This window comes from Balaenoptera physalus (genome assembly GCF_965194825.1).
Source record: "Balaenoptera physalus genome assembly, chromosome: 1".
Classification (NCBI taxonomy): domain Eukaryota; kingdom Metazoa; phylum Chordata; class Mammalia; order Artiodactyla; family Balaenopteridae; genus Balaenoptera; species Balaenoptera physalus.
The window spans coordinates 121,053,496-121,072,877 of record NC_138882.1 but is presented as its reverse complement, the minus strand read 5'-3'; the positions used below and the strand labels follow the sequence as shown (position 1 = coordinate 121,072,877).

General features: G+C 35.3%; 1 protein-coding gene across 7 annotated transcripts in view; it reads right to left on the bottom strand.

Annotated features, from left to right (window-relative positions):
- COL24A1 (collagen type XXIV alpha 1 chain) overlaps positions 1 to 19,382 on the bottom strand; it is a 408,506-nt gene that overhangs the window by 60,370 nt on the left and 328,754 nt on the right. For all 7 annotated transcript variants that reach the window (XM_082409988.1, XM_082409993.1, XM_082409994.1 and 4 more), the window contains 5 exons: positions 17,767 to 17,820; positions 11,616 to 11,669; positions 11,452 to 11,505; positions 3,431 to 3,484; positions 2,190 to 2,297 (listed from right to left, as the gene is read on the bottom strand). In XM_082409988.1, coding sequence (XP_082266114.1) covers positions 2,190 to 2,297; positions 3,431 to 3,484; positions 11,452 to 11,505; positions 11,616 to 11,669; positions 17,767 to 17,820 — 324 coding nt within the window. The remainder of the gene's footprint in view (positions 1 to 2,189; positions 2,298 to 3,430; positions 3,485 to 11,451; positions 11,506 to 11,615; positions 11,670 to 17,766; positions 17,821 to 19,382) is intronic.

Sequence of the window (19,382 nt, the reverse complement as noted above, 5' to 3'; positions counted from 1 at the left end):
ATATAGCCATGTTTGGTTGTTTGCAACCAAATAGCCCTGTTGATATACCCTAGAGTTCTAACTGGGTCTTGGAATAGCCCTGAGTGTGCAAATGGCTTCAGCATCTGGCTTTAAGTCCTCTTCATTCTTGTTTATTCTATGTAAAACCAGTGATTTGGTTTTATGCATGAGCCTTCACCCACACAGCCAATCAAAACCGTGTGGCAGATTCTAGAATGCAACTTAGACGGAATTAAAATGAAATCACTATCTTATGTGCATCTACCATTTTCTGTGTTGGCTTTCTCTTAGCCATTATATTACTGTCCTTTAAGTATTATCCCATTAAAGAAGGATGTAGAGTTGTTAGAAAATGTCTGTTTTCTTTCTGGAAACTAGCAGCAGATAACAATCACTTGCCACATTGCTGTTTTTATGCAAGAGAAAATGGTTCATATTTTTGTAGTCTGAATCAATGTTTTCATTTTATTTTCCAATTTTCAGTCCTTTCCAGGAAGACCTTCAGGTGTCACATACTGCCAGAAAGAAGTTGTTTGCCACAATGAAGTATTAAGTGACTTGGTGTAAAAAATGTGGATGACTTTGACCTGTCACTAGTGTCTGATGAACATCTTATATGCTGAATGTCTGAAATTCTTATTAAACATATATATATAGGATCCTGATTTGTATTATCCATATCTGGAATAAGTGCCTGGATTAGTATTATTTTAGTCAGAAAACAAGTGAGTTCCTCTTCCCAGTAATTAAATAAATCTATTTGCTGTTATTAGTATTTACAATTCAGTTTCTAGCCTTATCGACTACTGGGCACATCCACATACATACCACCTCCATGATTAAACCTGTGTTCACAGCAAGAAATATGACATATTTTGAAATGTGGTTTTCCTTGTTTCAGCTCTCAAAATCTTATTCAACGCAGTAAGATTCACTCTAACATTTCCCAGTAAAACTTAAGTACAGACTCTCAGACCAATTCAAAGTGTTTTACTGTTGTATTTTTAAAACTCCACAACCTCATTTTAAGACTCTTATATGGTGAGCCTAGAGTGCAGCATCTACATGAAGGTTCAGGGCATGAGCTCCCTTTAAGACTGGGATCTCAAATGGAAGTCCTCTTTTAACCAGACTGATGTTAATGGCAGAAGTTTAGAAAACATGTTTTAATTAAAACATCAGCCTGGCTGTCAAATTTTTCTAGGGCTTACACCCTGATGCTCTGATGTTCAGATATACTGTCTCCAAAGCAAATGGAAACTATACTAAGCCTCCTTAAAAATATTCACCTTTCCAAATAGAATATGGCCAGATATTTATTTCTGAAATAATTAAATTGGCTGGGTCATAATTTGATACATTTTTTTAAACAAATGAGATAATTCATCGTAGTGAAAGAATAATATTAATTTGGGTTTGAGTTTTGCTACAGTCCCATGCTACATGTGAATAAACAACTAGGATTGATTCATTTAAGAAAAGAAAAACAGGTCAATAGATAATCATATCCAAATAGTGGAAATGTAAAAGGATAAATTTTACTGGATTTACTGGATTACTGAAATATGCGATTAATTATTCTTGTATTTCAAACGGAAACACAACATGAGATAACAATAAATATCTGGATTATGATGACCTTAGGAAGGAAAGAGGGAAAATGGCTAAATGAAGACAAAAATATCATTTTTAAATTTCTGATCAAATAAATAAGATAGAAATTTGCATAAAAATAGTAATCTACATCATTGCTCATTGCATCACCACTAGATGAACATAGAGAAAACATTCACACAATTTCTGTAAAATAGTGAGGCTATAAAAGTAAAGGGAAAATGATTTTGGCAGAACTTACCTTGAGTTATTGCCAAGGCTGAAATGTTCCAAAGGTGGCTTAAGACATTTGATGAACTCAAAACACAGTTAGGTTGTGTAGCCCTTAAAGTTTTACTTCTTTATTGTTCCTATGTACCAGCTTTTATATGTGTAAAAATAATATAAATTATTAATAATATGGGTTATTAGTTATAAAACATCCAACAGAATGTACTCATTGCCATTCCCTGGAAATCATAAACACAATCTGAACCAATGTCAAAGTTAAGAAAGACAGCCAAAATATCTATGGTCTTAGTAAAGAGACACTTATGCATAAGAAATAAAGAGCAAAGAATATTCAATCTACTTACAGGAAGTCCCTGTTTTCCTGGTAGCCCAACTTTACCAGGGTTTCCTGAAATGCCTTCTGCTCCAGGGTGTCCTTGCATGCCTTTTGGCCCAGGGAGGCCTGGAAGTCCCTTGGCAATTAAAAATTACTTGGATTATAGAGAGATGCTGTACAGATGTTTAAATGACAAACACTTTTATACTTATTGGGGGGTGGGAGGTTACATTCTTAAAACCCTGTCCCAGGATAAATTTTCCTGTTTCCTGGATTCCTTAATAATTTACTATTTGGACACAACAGATCAGGTAACTGTTCCCTAAACTGAAATGCCAAGCTAATCAGCAATTTATTGTGTAACCTTTCCCACTTTACTGTAATTTCCTGGTATTTCTCATTGTACCAGCCCATGCTCTATCCAGCTGTGGAGAAAAGATCAGCTATGTGCACCTGTCAGTTTAGGATATAGGCTGACATTCACCATCTCTAAAACTCTGTATTGTATTATTTTCCCAAGAAATAAATTACGGCTCTTTTAGTTGCCACTTTGAATTAGATAATTATATGACTGAGTAAAGGTCTGAACATTTTGTTTGTACTCTTGGGCAACTGGATTTAATCTGTAGGGAATCTCTGATCTCAGTGTGCTCATAATTTATGTTCACTTTTCTTTACTTTTTTTGAACCAACACAGGCCACCCAAAACAGGCTGTTGGCTAGGGGAGACCAGCAGGAAGTCTTTGCTAATAAGCTAGTCTACACATATTTGCTTGGCCAAAGAGGAAACGGATGGCTAAGGTAAAATTAATCTTTGTTCTGTGATGAAAAGATTTAAAGCTTTCTTCTAAGACTTTCTGTTCTATTTCCCAGGAAAATGAGAGGCCGAGTTCTTCAATTAAAATCCAGCTCATGTCTTTTCAATCATGCTTGAAAATCTCTGACCTTCGTCACCATTCATTTAGTCATGACTCCAAGTTGCCTGTTTTTTAGTGGTTCACCATCAAAGAATAGTAGCATGAATCCACAGAGAGGTCTCCATGCAATGGAAAATAGCAACCTTCAGTTGCAGTGACTTCCGTTTCAACACCAAGCTTGGTTTTGAGCTAATGGTCATATTTTGTTCCCTCTGTGTTCCAGCATGGGTTTAAACTTTTTTTTGAAGACAATCTGATTTATCCAACACTTGTCATAATTGGCCCCAAACTTTTCTGCTTGCTTAAGTTCTATTTAGAAAAACTATAAAGATGAAAAAGGTCTGTTACTTACAGGAATCCCAGGTTTCCCAGAAGGGCCAGGAGCTCTTTTTTTCCCCTTAGGACCCTAAAAATGTGAAGCACAGTTGTCAACTCATTGCTATAAATTTAATTAAACTGAAGGCGTAGAAAAGAACTCTGAGACCTGGAGGCTACAGCAAGTCCTGCCACTAACTAGCTGTTTATCATTGGGATTGCCATTTAACTTTCCTGGGAGTCATTTTCTTCATCTGTAAATGAAAGAATTTGACTATATAATCTATGAATTTCCACCTGGCTCCAAATTCTATGATTTAAGAATTTAAATTATAGTTCTAAAAAGGAACTGAATAGATTATTTAAACAAAAGTCCCCACTTCCAGGCAAGGACTTTGTCTCCCTACTGACAGTGGTTAAGTACTTATTTAATTAAATCAGTAAACATTTCTTGACTATTAGGTATCAGGGACTCTGTTATGTGCTGGAGATGCAAAATCAAAGCTCTTGTTCACAAGGTACTTACAGTGTACTGAGGGACATGAACCAATAACCTAAAATGTGCTTATCTGGAAGCACAGAGAAGAACATACTTGTAAATCAAAGAAAAGATCTTTATTTCCCACAGAATTGCTTGTTTTTCCATGTGTGAGATGTTTTAAATCATAATTGATTCAGCAGTAATGGTTTACCAGGATAGTCAGAAATCTGCCTTTGCAAATCAGGCCATTATTCTGATGATATCCTAATATTATTTTAAGAAGAAAAAGGTGGAAAAGAGTGACCTAGTTCACAAATAAGAAAAAGAAGCATATTGCCATTACCAGACACATTTCTCAGAAATAGTCAAAAGTTCTCAGAAACAGGATAATTCCACCAAAATGAGATGTTAAGTTATTCAAATCTGAAGACAGTTGTGCTAAAGATTCAATTTGACAACAATAACAAAATAAACAATTTCAGAAGATGTTACATCTTCTGAAAATGAGCTTAAACGTTTTAAGAAGAAACAGCATATGTAATCAGAGAGAAAAAGGGCATTTTCTGTAAGAGATAAAAATCCAATTTTGTTAGAATTCGATGATAGGGAGCTATATGGATCAAGGGTTCTACCTCCAAGTTCAAAAACTATTTTACTTGCTTTAAAAAGTCACTAATGTAAATTCTTCCCAAGGGTAAGGAAACCAGAAAAGGGGACAGTTGGTGAACTGGGTTTAGTTGAAGTAAATACAATTTCTGGAACATATGATCCCTATAATGTATCTTTTAGAATACAATAAAGAAGTAAAATAGAGAAATAAAGACTGTTTCAAATATTGAAAACAGTTCTGATTTCAGTTGTCTTGAATAGCACTAATTAAACAGTATATGAATTGTGATAATATTCAAATATGTTAACTGGTGTGTGTTTTCCTTCACAGTATTTCTTTTTATGTAAAGTGATAGATTTGTTCTAAACTTTTGATTTTCAAAATAAACTTTTTTAGCTTAAGAATTTCAAAACCGTCCTCTGAAACTCATGGTGGGGGAATAGTTTGAAAAGAATATATTTTTAAATACAAAAGCCTGATTTTTAAATATTAAAAGTCTATAGTTGAACATAAAAAAACAAGGTAATAAAGGATTCAAGTCATAAAATTTATACCATAAAGAACATATTTAGAAGAATTATAATAATGTAAGAGAAAGTTTTTCCTACCTAAGGGGATATAAAAAAAATCTTCAAGCTGGAGAAAGGTAAAAAGAGAAGCAAAACTATTAAGACACCGTTGGGTATCTCTGAGAAGAGACCTTGACACCAATCTGCCCTCAAGTCCTGGGGTGGGTAGAAACAATAATACCTGCAGAGGATACAAAATTAATACACAGAAATCTCTTGCATTCCTATACACTAACAATGAAAGATCAGAAAGAGAGACTAAGGAAATAATCCCATTTATCATCATATCAAAAAGAATAAAATACCTAGGAATAAACCTACCTAAGGAGGCAAAAGACCTGTACTGAGAAAACTATATGATACTGATGAAACAAATCAAAGATGACACAAACAGATGGAGAGATATACCATGTTCTTGGATGGCAAGAATCAATATTGTGAAAATGACTATACTACCCAAAACAATCTACAGATTCAATGCAATCCCTATCAAATTACCAATGGCATTTTTCACAGAACTAGAACAAAAAATTTTACACTTTGTATGGAAACACAAAAGATTCCAAATAATGAAAGCCATCTTGAGAAAGAAGAACAGAGCTGGAGGAATCAGGCTCCCTGATTTCAGACTATACTACAAAGCTACAGTAATCAAAACAGTATGGTACTGGCACAAAAACAGAAATATAGGTCAATGGAACAGGATAGAAAGTCCAGAGATAAACCCAAGCACCTATGGCTACCTAATCTGTGACAAAGGAGGCAAGAATATACAATGGAGAGAAGACAGTCTGTTCAATAAGTGGTGCTGGGAAAATTGGACAGCTACATGTAAAAGAATGAAATTAGAACACTCCCTAACACCATACACAAAATAAACCCAAAATGGATTAAAGACCTAAATGTAAGGCCGGATACTATAAAACTCTTAGTGGAAATATAGACAGAACACTCTCTGACATAAATCACAGCAAGATCTTTTTCAATCCACTGCCTAAAGTAATGAAAAAGAAAACAAAAATAAACAAATAGGACCTAATTAAACTTAAAACCTTTTGTACAGCAAAGGAAACCATAAATAAAACGAAAAGACAACCCTCAGAATGGGAGAAAATATTTGCAAACGAAGCAACTGACAAGGGATTAATCTCCGAAATACATAAGCAGCTCATGCAGCTCAATATTAAAAAAACAAACAACCCAATCAAAAAATGAGTGGAAGACCTAAACAGAGGTTCCTCCAAAGAAGACATACAGATGGCCAACAAACACACGAAAAGATACTCAACATCACTAATTATTAGAGAAATGCAAATCAAAACTACAATGAGGTATCACCTCACACTAGTCAGAATGGCCATCATCAAAAATTTTACAAACAATAAATGCTGGAGAGGGTGTGGAGAAAAGGGAATGCTCCTACACTGTTGGTGGGAATGTAAATTGGTACAGCCACTATGGAGAACAGTTTGGAGGTTCCTTAAAAAGCTAAAAATAGAGCTACCATATGACCCAGCAATCCCACTCCTAGGCATATATCTGGAGAAAACCGTAATTCGAAAGGATGCATGCATCATGATGTTCACTGCAGCACTAATTACAATTGCCAGGACATGGTAGCAACCTAAATGTCCATCGACAGAGGAATGTATAAAGTAGAAGTGGTACATATATACAATGGAGTACTACTCCGCCATAAAAAGGAACAAAATAGTGACATCTGCAGAGATGTGGATGGACCTAGACTGTCATACAGAGTGAAGTAAGTCAGAAAGAGAAAAACAAGTATCATATAATATTGCTTATATGTGGAGTCTAGAAAAATGGTAGAGATGAGCTTATTTGCAAAGCAGAAATAGAGTCACAGATGTAGAGAACAAACTTACGGTTACCAAGGGTGGAAGGAGGGGGGTTGGGATGAATTGGGAGGTTGGGACTGACTTATATACACTACTATGTATAAAATAGGTAACTAATGAGAACCTACTGTATAGCACAGGGAACTCTACTCAATGCTCTGTGGTGACCTAAATGGGAAGTGAGTCTAAAAAAGAGTGGATATGTGTATACGTATGCCTGATTCACTTTGCGGTACAGCAAGAAACTAACGCAACATTTTAAAGCAACTATATTCAAATAAAACTTAATAAGCTAAACAAAACAAAACAATAATATCTGCAGATAAGTGTGGGGACTTGGGCACAGAGATAATGGCTAGAGAGACTAAAGGCCTCACTGAGATGTATGCTAAGTTGCACTGAGTGCAGCAATAGAGTTGAAATTTCTGCATGAGATGTCTAGGCCAGGGGGCCTGAGAAAGTCTGAGTCCCTCAAGCACCTAGCATGGTATGGGGAGCAGTAGAATGTTACTTCCATGTGGCCAAGAACAGAAGCATATGGCCCTTAGAGTCCTATCTAAGGAGATCTTGCCCCTGAGTTGAGAAAATAGCTGTACAAGCCAACAGGGATCAAAGAACTTTTGTCAGGAGGGCCAAGGTAGATGCCAACATGGTGGGATGATGGCAGATGGGGGCCAAAAGGGATGATGTACATTTCAGTGGCTGCTAGTATGAACAGATGATGGCTAAAGATCAATCTCACTTCCTATTCCCCTTCCCTACCATTGCCACCCAGAATGTAACTGCAGACTTGAAAAGAGGATGAATGGGAAAAACTCTAAATCAAATGCAGGATATTTGAGTGGATGGAGTTAAAGGCAATCAATTGACTAGATTTCCATCAATTAGGTTTCTACCACCAGGCAGGGTGGGTACTCAGGAGAGAAGTTCCATTACAAAGAACATAAAAAAAAATTATACTTTTTGTATACTTGAGTTTATGGCTTAAGGTTCAGATATGCTATACATGTATGTGCGTGTTTTATTCCAAACATTCAAATACAAAATAAAAACAAAGAGATTCTCACATCATCACAAATCAATTACATTTTAGGGTGACCATTATATTGGGGATTATTTCAGAACAGTTGAATACTGTTCTAAAACCTAGATACATGGGTCTATCATCGTGAAAACTAGAATGTTATTAATACTCGGATGGACATCAGGAAGCAGCTTCCAACAGAATAACACTAAAGGAAAATTATGACTATGAAAATTATTTTTAATGTATATTTTGCTACTTGTAATGGTACAATTGTGACAAAATCTCCTTATTAAATACAAAAAGCATACAGTAAATAACAAAACAGTCTCTGCTGTTTTTAGATGTCAATTCAGGAAAGATTTCCTTATGACAATTATTGTCACCATAACTAAAAGGAAGTAGGCTAGTTAGAGAAACGACAGACTTGCAGTGGAGGTTTAAAATACATAAAGATCAACAAAGTGTAGAAGACTGGTACTTTTTTGAATTTGTGCATTAAAAAAAATCTTGCAGTTGGAATTGCTGGGTAGTCTTGTAACTAAATTAAGAGCCAAACATTACTAAATATTAATCCTACACAGAGATGGTCTGTTCAGTAGGAAATTAAAGATTGGGCCAAAGACAAAGAAAGTATGTTGTCATCTAAGGTGTTTGTAGATGATTAATTGAGTTGGTGTCATAAAAAGGAAAAAAAAAAAAATCACTCTTCCACCAATGCCCAGAATTCAAATATAATAAAACTAGAAGCATTCTATGCTATTTTCAAAATTAACTTACTCATATTATTTTATGTAAATATAAGTACCTCATAAATCAACAAACAGACTTCCTGTTCTCATAATAGGAAAGGCGAATGAATTTCATATTTATTCTTTAGAGTATATGTAAAATTGTGCTTTCTCTGTTGTCTGGCTAGCTTTGAAAAATAGAACAGCCCACTTGAAATCAGATCCATTTAAAACAATGAATTCCATTCATTGGGATTGTACCACTTCATAGACTACAAGAGAAGGTAATCTAATTCTTTAGATAACAGAAAATTTTAAATGTGCCATTATAGTCCAAACACTCATTTTTTATTCAAATGAAGCTGAAGGACAGTCATCACAATACTTTGTTAGTTCTAACTTTGTTAGAGAGGGTAGCTTTAAAATACAAACACAGGTTTAGAGAGTTAAGTCTTTTTTTTTTTAACCAAGAAATTTAAATTCACTAAAATCTGGAATTTTGCTTTGGGAGGAAAGTAAGATTTTGGCTTGAGTCTCTGTATTTGAAAGCCATTATGGGACAGTTCACTACATTTGCATTGTAAAAGTCTCTAAAAAAATGTAGTGGTTTGCAATTGGTTTTGACTTGACTTGCTCCAACTTTTTCTTTATAGTTTCCATAGTTTCATGTCTGAGAGACCAATTAATGAATTAGCTGGTTAAGTAAAATTAATATTTAACTTAATTTATAAAAGACTTCAAAGTAATAGAAGGCTTTTGTATAATAATGGGAGTCAGGAAATAAAGTTTCTAGTGTTGGTTCTGTTGCTAACTAGTTCTGTGATCTTAGATAACTCATAATCCCTCTGGGACCTGAATTTCTTTGTCTGGAAAATGAGAGGGTTGTCCAAACGATTTTAAAGGGCATTTCCAAATCTAAAAAACAAATTTAAAGCTTTGCAAAAACAAGATGAGGGCAATTCCATAGGATCCACCTGGCCATTCAAAGTGTCCCTAGTGAGTAACACATAGTCAGTGATTTTTCTTGTAGCAATCATTACTATCTGAAATTCAAAGAGGCTTTTTAATGTAACCTTGGACTGTACACCAGCATTGCCCAAAGTAGGAAAAGAACTAATTCTCGTGGATTATACAGAATTTAAACCATGGCTCCTCAAGACCTTTCAGCTCCAATACCCAGGGAGAGCTGACCATATAGGCTGGAGCTGCAGTTGTCTAGTAAGAATATTTTATTTTCGTTGGCATAATTTTAACAAATACTAAGAAACATAAAAAAATTTCTTCTTCCTGAGATATGTCAAAAAAGGAAAAAGAAAACATTGAGAATATGAAAGTACTAATTGTAAAGGATTAGAAATTTTAGGATCAAACCTTGGGAGAGCATTTGCATCCTTAGGCACTTAATGCAAATATAAGGAAGTCACATGAAAGTAGTAGCAGTGTTCTAGGTTCATGGTTTTTTCCACTACTTTTTCCAATTTGGGTATTAAAAATTCTAAGCGAATGAGACAACTGTATTCTTTCTTTGAATTTCTTTTTAAAATTAAGGCTTGCCTTCAATGGGATTTTTTTTTTTTAATAAATTTATTTATTTATTTTTGGCTGCATTGGGTCTTTGTTGCTGTGCGCAGGCTTTCTCTGGTTGTGGAGAGAGGGGGTTACTCTTCGTTGCAGTGTGCGGGCTTCTCACTGTGGTGGCTTCTCTTGTTGAGGAGCACAGGCTGTAGGGCACACGGGCTTCAGTAGTTGTGGTACATGGGCTCAGTAATTGTGGCTCGCAGGCTTAGTTGCTTCGCAGCATGTGGGATCTTCCTGGAACAGGGCTCGAACCCATGTCCCCTGCATTGGCAGGTGGATTTTTAACCACTGTGCCACCAGGTAAGTCCCAATGGGATATTTTTATTTACTATTTATTAGTCCTTATTTATTAAGGAGCCTGACATTAAGTTACTAGGTAGTTGCCAAGACTATTTAAAATGGCTTCTATGTGATATCCGACTCAACTCAATTTTATTACTAACTCCCACAAATGGGAAACACAAGTATGGGTGAAGGCAGTTTAACAAATTAGGAGAAACATGGTCTCAAATTCATTACTTTTTATCAATCCTCACCTAATTTATTATTAAAATACAGTACATTTTCTAAAGAATTTAATTTTAAATCAGTAGCAGGTAAAGTCAGAATGCCATGAAAAGTAGGGCAGCAATGAAGTGATGGTACAAATTACAAATCCAGTTGTTACATAAGGTTGAGGCAACGTTTATTGGTATATAGGGAGAGAGGTGGCTAAATTCAATAACTCAACAGATTTTTAGTTCGCCTGATAACAAATAATTGACTTGTGTTATGGAAAAAAATCTTTTAAACCAATTGTGAGTCTGTGTCATATAGTTAAACTATTTCTACCCCTACCTTACTACAGCAACTAAATAGGTATGACTGCTAAAATTTTGCTCTGCAGTGCTGGTTTTAAGGCTAGTCGGTATTTCTGCCTGAAACCCCAAGGAAGGACATTGAGTTTGGGACAACTCTAGGCAATTTTCTCAAAGCCAGAGTAGTCTGCTGGTAAAGGGAACTTTGGCTGGCAGTCGAAACACACGAATTAATCAATAATGATGTTTTAGCACAAATATTAACAAACACCCTGTTTAGAGGCCTGTGGTGATTCTTGCTCTGAAAGAATGAATGATCATTTAAGTTACAATGAACAGCAACTCCTTGTGCCCCTGTTTTCTCACGCCAGCAATAAGTTTCAAATTGTCTTAAATGATTTCAACTTACTTCAGATCCTCTCTCTCCTTTTAGTCCTTGTTCACCCCGGTCACCTGGCTCACCCTTTAATAGGAACCAAAACAGAAATCACATATAAAGCAGACACCAAATAAGATATGTTAACATTAATGTTTTTAAATGCCAGAATTACAAAGAATGCTTTCAAAACATACTGGGGGCCCTTGTTGTCCAGTGGCACCTCTTGGTCCTGGTATACCCATGTGACCCTATGAATAAAAAAGGTTATATTATTAGAATAAATAAAGACATGTGACTTAGAGAATAGAGTAGTATCACTTAAAGTGGTAGCAAAATGTTGCAAAATTCAATTTAAATATTATAGAGATTATGCTTCTCTCTTGGAAAGAGTATAGAACATAATAGCCACTGGATATAATGATGACTGAGAAAGAGTGTAGAGTTTTGTTTTTTTTTTCCATATAGGTTGAATGGTGGCCCTCCAAAAGATGTCTATGCCCTAATCCTCAGAAACTGTGAATGTGATCTTATTTGGAGAAAAGGGTCTTTGCAAATATCATTAAATTAAGGATCTTAGAGGGCGATTATCCTGGATTATCCATGTGGGCCCTAAATCCACTGACAAGTGTCCTTGCAATAGACACAGAGAGAGAGAGATGGATACAAACCAAGGAGAAGGCCATGTGAAGACAAAGGCAGAGGTTGGAGTGATGCAGCCACAAGGGAGGTTGTTAGCCACCAGAAGCTGGAAGAAGCAAGAAAGGATTCTTCCCTAGAGCCTACGGTGGGAGCACAGCCCTGATGATATCTTGCTTTTGGATTTCTGGCCTCCACAACCGTGAGAGAATAAATTTCTGTTGTTTTAAGCCACCTGGTCTATGGTAATTTGTTATGGCAGGCTCAGGAAACTAATAGAGCAAATAACGAATGAATAAAGAGTTTGAGAACAAATTTCTTTTTTCAACCCTTTTCCAGTGTACTATGGTCTCCATTTTTACAAACTAAGGTCACAGCCATTTAGATAGTAGATTTACTGGGCTGAAGACTGGTAGTCGTTACTGCATATGCCAAGACATCAATGATTCTGACTTCAGCGATCTGTCATCACCCCAGTTCTCCTAGGAAGGAATGCTGGCCTACCACATTTTTACACCTTTCAAGTGTGTAAACAGAAGCTAGCAACAACCTAGGGGCATGTCAGGTGAGAGTTACGTAGGAAGAATTCCACACGTAATCTCTTTTATCCCCTTCCCTACTGTCCTCTTCCCTTCAGATTCCTTTCTTCCTGTGTATTACAGAAAGAATGCCATAGGAAGGACAGTTATTAGGCTCATCTCCTTTTTCTGGGCTAGGAGAAGAAGGGATTACTTACTTAAGGCTAACAATATTTATTCTCCCAGAAAGATCAGTTGAAGCCTTCTTTGTTTGCATTCTGTGAGGCAAATGTTCATGGTTTTAAGATTCAACTTCCTGATAAAGTAAATGAATCCTGTTTAAGGGAGAGAACAGTTGCAAGACAGAAAGGTTATTTTGGAAAGCTTTCTATATAGCACACAGCCATAACTAAAGACGATTCCTACGTGTGACCTTTACCAACAGAACATGAACAGAGTCAGCAAGTAACAGAATCAGGTCAATCAAGAGGGAGCTTTATTCAAGTAAATATGATTATTGTAGGTCACTTATTAAGCCAGCTCAGGAGAGAAGCAATTGGTGAAAAGCTGGGGTTACAAAGTGAAGTGAGAGTAAGCATACTGAATAAACTACAAAACTTAAAACCATCATGGCCTATTATGGTTTTGCCACCACTCTATCTGTAGTTTTACAGAGACCTTTTCAGAATGATCATAGAATAGCCAACTGCCTCTCCTGGCTTTGTGATGTTTGGATACAAATCTTACGAAAACCAAACTTGTTTTCTAGGAGCTGCACTATAATTCCTTTGGTCCTTTCCATCCCAATAAAAACTGAGAGACTGTTTTTCTGCAGTGGTAAAAATTATAAATATTAGGTTTTTTATAATATTATCATAAAGCTATGTGGGCAAGATTACAGGAAGTGATTGATTTTTCCTGATGATATTAGTGGTGAGATGAGTTGGATGGCCAAGGGGAGCTTGGAGAGGATTTTATATGGGAAGTTATAATAAGTTGAATTTTAAAGGATGAGTGTTCCAGGCAGTAAAGTAAAAGGAAGGCGTTCTGCAGAGGAAACAGCATGGGAGAATAAATGGAGGTTGATCTAACACAACATGTTAAGTGGAGAATGGATTTGAGAGGGCTATGACTGGGGATAGGGAGTCTAGTTAGTAAGCTATTAAAATAATTCAGGCAAAAAATGATGAAAGCCTAAGCTAAAGTAGGGCAAAGTGGATAGACTCCAGAGATAATTAAGAGGCCAAAAGAAGTGGCCAATTGACGTTGAGAAATGAGAGGATAGAGAAAGGAGAGAAAGAGGAGGGAGAGAAGGGAGGAAAGAGAAAGCAAGAGAGACAGAAAGAGAGACAGAAGGAGATAGAAAGAGGGAAGATTCATTTACTAGACATCTGGATATCTGGTGGTACTATTCACTGAACTAAGGACATAAAAAGAGGAGGATCAGATTTGGACAGCATGATGATACTATGGTTTGGGACATGCTGTGTTTTCTGTGATGATGTCCAATAGCTATTTGGATATGTATGTCTGATGCTAAGGAATGAAGGCCAATTGAGGATTTAGTTGTTATTTTATTGTATGCAAAAAATTCTATGGCCTTTGCCAAACCAAAGTAAAAAGGAGTTTAAGATAGTACATAATTTATTCAGTGTATTTCTAGGGCTTTGGCTCACATTAGTTTAGCCTGACTTAATCTGTGTGTTTCTGCTCATATCTTTAAAAAGTGAATGTTGACATATTCTTATTCATACCATGTCCTCTGACTCTCTCTCAAGCCTCGAATGAATTTATCTTGACCTATATGATGTATAGTTTTCTGGATGACGGCTATTTCACTATATCTGCTTTTATACTGATTAAATATTCTTATTTTGTATATGTGATATCCATGGAGTCAGGGACTGTGTCTTGGGTGCCCCGTGTTACATTCATAGCTCCCAGTCCATGGCAGATACTAAAATATATGCTGAAGGGACCAGAGATTTAATTATATGTAACACATAAAATGTGTCATATACAATGATGCCTAATAATGATTTACTGATGATAATGAGCAAGACACTTGACTTTTGTGATTTTCAGTTTCTTCAAGAGGAAAAAAGAACAAAGGATGGTGAGAAGGATTACAAAATGTCTTTCAATTGTTCATAGCCAAATGGAAACAAAATTTTCATTACCCATTCCATTATTTTTTCTCCAAGAGGATAATCATGAGTTCACCACAACCGTAAGAATATTTGTGAACATAAAAGTGTTTTTAAAAGCTTGGTGATTATTCAACCATAAAAAGGAATGAAGAATTGATACATTCTACAACATGGATGAACCTTCAAAACATTATGTAAAGTGAAAGAAGCCAGACACAAAAGGCTATACATTGTATGATTCCATTTATATGAAAGATACAGAATAGATAAATCAATAGAGATAGAAAGTAGAGTAGTGGTTGTCAGAGGTTGGGAGAAGGAGAGTAACTGTTTAATGGGCATGGGGCTTCCTCTTCAGGGTGATGAAAATGTTCTAGAACTAGGCAGTGTGTGATGGTTGTACAATATTGCCAATATACAACACTGTCTCTGAATTGTACAATTTAAAATGGTTAAAATGGTAAATTTTATGTTATGTGCATTTTAGCACAATTAAAAAAATATTGACAATAATTCTGACCATCAGTTTACTAGAGTGAAATGATAGTGTCTACAATGCCCATATAGAAAAGCAAATATTTTAAAATATCACCTAAAGCTACAACAGAATAATCTAACTCTAAATAAAGCATGGTTCCCCTGTATGAATCAAACTTGTGCTTGGAAAAACATGGAAGGGGACAAGTGTGGGTATTTCATGACTTTGAGATGTCTAAGCAATGAAGTTACTGTGATTGTCTGGCACTCAATGGCTTTTTAAAATAGATCTATCAACAAATGATAAAATGACTCCTAAAGCCTAAGAAATAGGATGGAATAAGACAGAAAGGAAAATGTGGCTCACACTAGCTCATGAAACATCCACAATTGAAGACTTAATCAGGACTATTTATGGAATGAAGAAGGAAAAACAGATTCCATAACGAGCCTAGGGAAAAGTTTTCCTCTGATGAAGGATTTCTGAAGAATGTATGACTATCTAGAAAAATGGGGGCAGGATTTTTCTTTTCCTAGCCAGGTGAAGAGATTCTTTTCTTCTCCCAATAGAATAGTTAATTGTTTGTTTGCCAACAGACAATGCTGATGTAGCTAGTGACTGTAGTTGGTAGAGGCCAAAAGAAGATATTATTAGAACCTGATTTTCCTGAGACTGGTGGAGAAGTTATGCACAGAAAAAGTTTAAGAAACTTCTCAAATTATGCTGGAAGCAGTGGGTTGGTTTCTCAACCCCAAGAAAAGCTAATTTCAAGTAAATCTACTTGGATTCCTTGCATTAGGAAACACTGTAGATACAAATGTTATGTAAATTGGAGACAGAACATATAAAAACCTTCTAAAATATGTTCCTCTGAAAACAGAAAAAATATAAGATGGCCATCCCCAGAATTTCACAAGCATTTAGAACTACCTTCAACATTTGTTTCAAAGAGAGTTTTGGGAAGTGAAAGTTGATTTTTCAGATTTCAGGCCTGAGATAAATCAGTGTATTAATGATAATTATCTACCTACCAGCTTGTCCCTTCAATCTGGCAATGTAAGTCTTCGTTGCAGACATGATCACAGAAATTTTACATAGAAAGGTGTATACTGGATCAAATAACCCATCAATTCATTGTTAAAAATGAATTATGTTTACATACATATTATATACTATTATGTACAGGGCTCAAAACAAGACACTGTACAAGAAGGAAAGAAGTCATATTCAGGACTTCCCTGGTGGCGCAGTGGTTTAGAATCTGCCTGCCAATGCAGGGGACACGGGTTCGAGCCCCGGTTCGGGAAGATCCCACATGCTGTGGAGCAACAAAGCCCATTTGCCACAACTACTGAGCCTGCACTCTAGAGCCCACGAGCCACAACTACTGAGCCTGAGCACCTAGAGCCCGTGCTCTGCAACAAGAGAAGCCATGGCAATGAGAAGCCAGCGCACCACAACGAAGAGTAGCCCCTGCTTGCTGCAACTAGAGAAAGCCCGCGCACATCAACGAAGACCCAATGCAGCCAAAAATAAAGTAAATTAATTAATTAATTTTTAAAAAGTCATATTCAAATTGAGAAGCTAAGATATCTGCACATTAAAAATAATTAGCAAAAACTATAATAGCAGAAGATTGTAAAATATTTGTACTGAATGACTTCTATCAACAATAAATACTATAGGACTTCAGAAGAGGGAAAGATTGCTGTTAGCATAGACAGGGGAAAAGGGAGTTTGAATTAGATTATAAAGGACAGCCAGGATTTATGTAAGTAAAGATTACATAATTTTTTGAGCAGGCAGAGAATGTTGTGAGCGAAGGAGTAAGACAAGAACTATAGGGAGAGAGTCAGCAAATGACCATTTTGTTTAGCATATGACATAAACAGAAAGGGACGAGATATAGGGCAAGAATACAGAACACGCTCAATACAAATGTGCTAATAAATAATGACACTGAATAAATTCTATACATAGCCTAATATAATTTGAGCTGATAAAGCTGGTCTCTTAAAATCCTTCTAAGAATGGAAGAGGGTAAGAATTGACATAAGAATATAATGGCATTTATCCATGCATTTGACAACTCTTTAATGAATTTCTACTATATACCAGGAACTCTGTGTTCTAGAAACTGGGGATATAATGATGAAAAAGACAAGATTCTTATTCTCATGGATCTTATATTTTGTTGGGGGAATACAGACAATAAAAAAAACCCAAGTGTATAAAAAGGTGGTAAGATAATATAGATAGCATTAAATGTCAGAAAGTAAATAGAGAAATGAGATATAAAGTGACAGACAGAAAGGACAGTTAGAGAAGGCCTCTCAGAAAGTAACATTTCGGTTGAGAGTTGAATGATGAGAAAAAGCAGCAGTGGAAGGAGATGATGGTAATTTTAGAAAGAAGGAACAGAAAATACAAGGAGCTTCTTCTGGGATCCAAAACATGACATTACTAATTATCTCAATGATGCTTATTTTCATTTGCAACTGAGCAGAACCACAGAGAACCCTATTCAAATTTAGAAGCAAGGTGTGAAATTTACAGTAATTACCTTATATCCCTCTGCTCCGGGCTCTCCTCTCTCTCCTTGTTCCCCCATTGGACCCTACAGAGACCACAGGCAAAAACAATCAATGGGTCTAAGTATTTGTGAATGCAGATGATACAGTTAATGTGGAATATTTTTTCCCTAAAAATATGAAACCAAATGTACAACAGTTTGTTTAGTTCCACTAAATATTTTCAAAGGATTGGATTTTAGTGACACCAAGAACGTCATAACACTGAATTATTTAAAGAGAATCTCATAATGATTCTGCTAGAAAAAATATTGAAAAAACGAAGTCCAAACAATGTGAATTTTCAGATGAGTAAAGTATGTTATATAAGATATCAAAATAACTTTCATTTTTATTTAATGTTAAAATGATTGAAAAAAATTTAAGCAGGACCAGTCACTTAATTAATTCCATTAATTAGAAAATATTATCTTTAATCATCTTTTAAAAAGTATCTAATAGCTAATCTTACCTTACCATTAGAAATTATATTATTAGAAATTATATTATTTATTCTTTACTCTGTGAAATTCTAATTATTAAGATATAAATTAACCTAAAAGAAATTACATTTATTCATTTTAATCCTTAAGGCAGAAACTTAGAAACTTGTACTTTTAACTTTTTCTAAACATTCCTAATATAAAATCTTTGATATGATAAGATGTTCAAATTATCTACTCTAAAATGCGCTTGAAAAATCAATTATCACATATTAGGACCTACTGTTTGAAAAGAAACTTAAATTGAAATTATTAGCAAAACCATAAAATTTATTATGGACCATTAATGGATAATTTTAACTTACTCCTGTGTAGATAAAGATATTAGACATAATGTAAAGACAATAATCTCTGACTCTGCTTTAATTATTTAGAATATTCTTGGATTAATTTTCACACCTGTCCCATGTCTACTAGATAAAATGACCATTGTTATACTAGACTTTTAATACATTTATTATATTTCAGTGACATTCTTTGACCCTGGAATACCAGAATCTGGGGAAAACAAGCACTACTATACTTCACTTGCCCACATTTTACCATTTACTTAAAAAAAAAAAAAATTTACTGTAGTATAGTTGATTTACAATGTTGTGTTAGTTTCTGCTGTACAGCAAAGTGACTCAGTTATACATATACATATATCCACTCTTTTTAAGATTCTTTTCTCATATAGGTCATTACAGAGTATTGAGAAAAGTTCCCTGTGCTGTACAGTCCTTATTAGTTATATCTATTTTATATACAGTGGTGTGTACATGTCAATCCCAGTCTCCCAATTTATCTGCCCCCCTCCCCCTGCTTTCCCCTCTGGTAATCATAAGTTTGTTTTCTACATCTGTGACTCTACTTCTGTTTTGTAAATAAGTTCATTTGTATCATTTTTTTTAGATTCCACATGTAAGTGATATCATATGATATTTGTCTTTATCTGAATTACTTCACTCAGTATGACAATCTCTAGGTCCATTCATGTTGCCGCAAATGGCATTATTTCATTCTGTTTTATGGCTGAGTTAATATTCTATTGTGTATTTCTGCACAATTTCCATATTTTTGTCTCTCAGAGGTTTAGAGAGACTAGAATACATTTGATAAAGAAT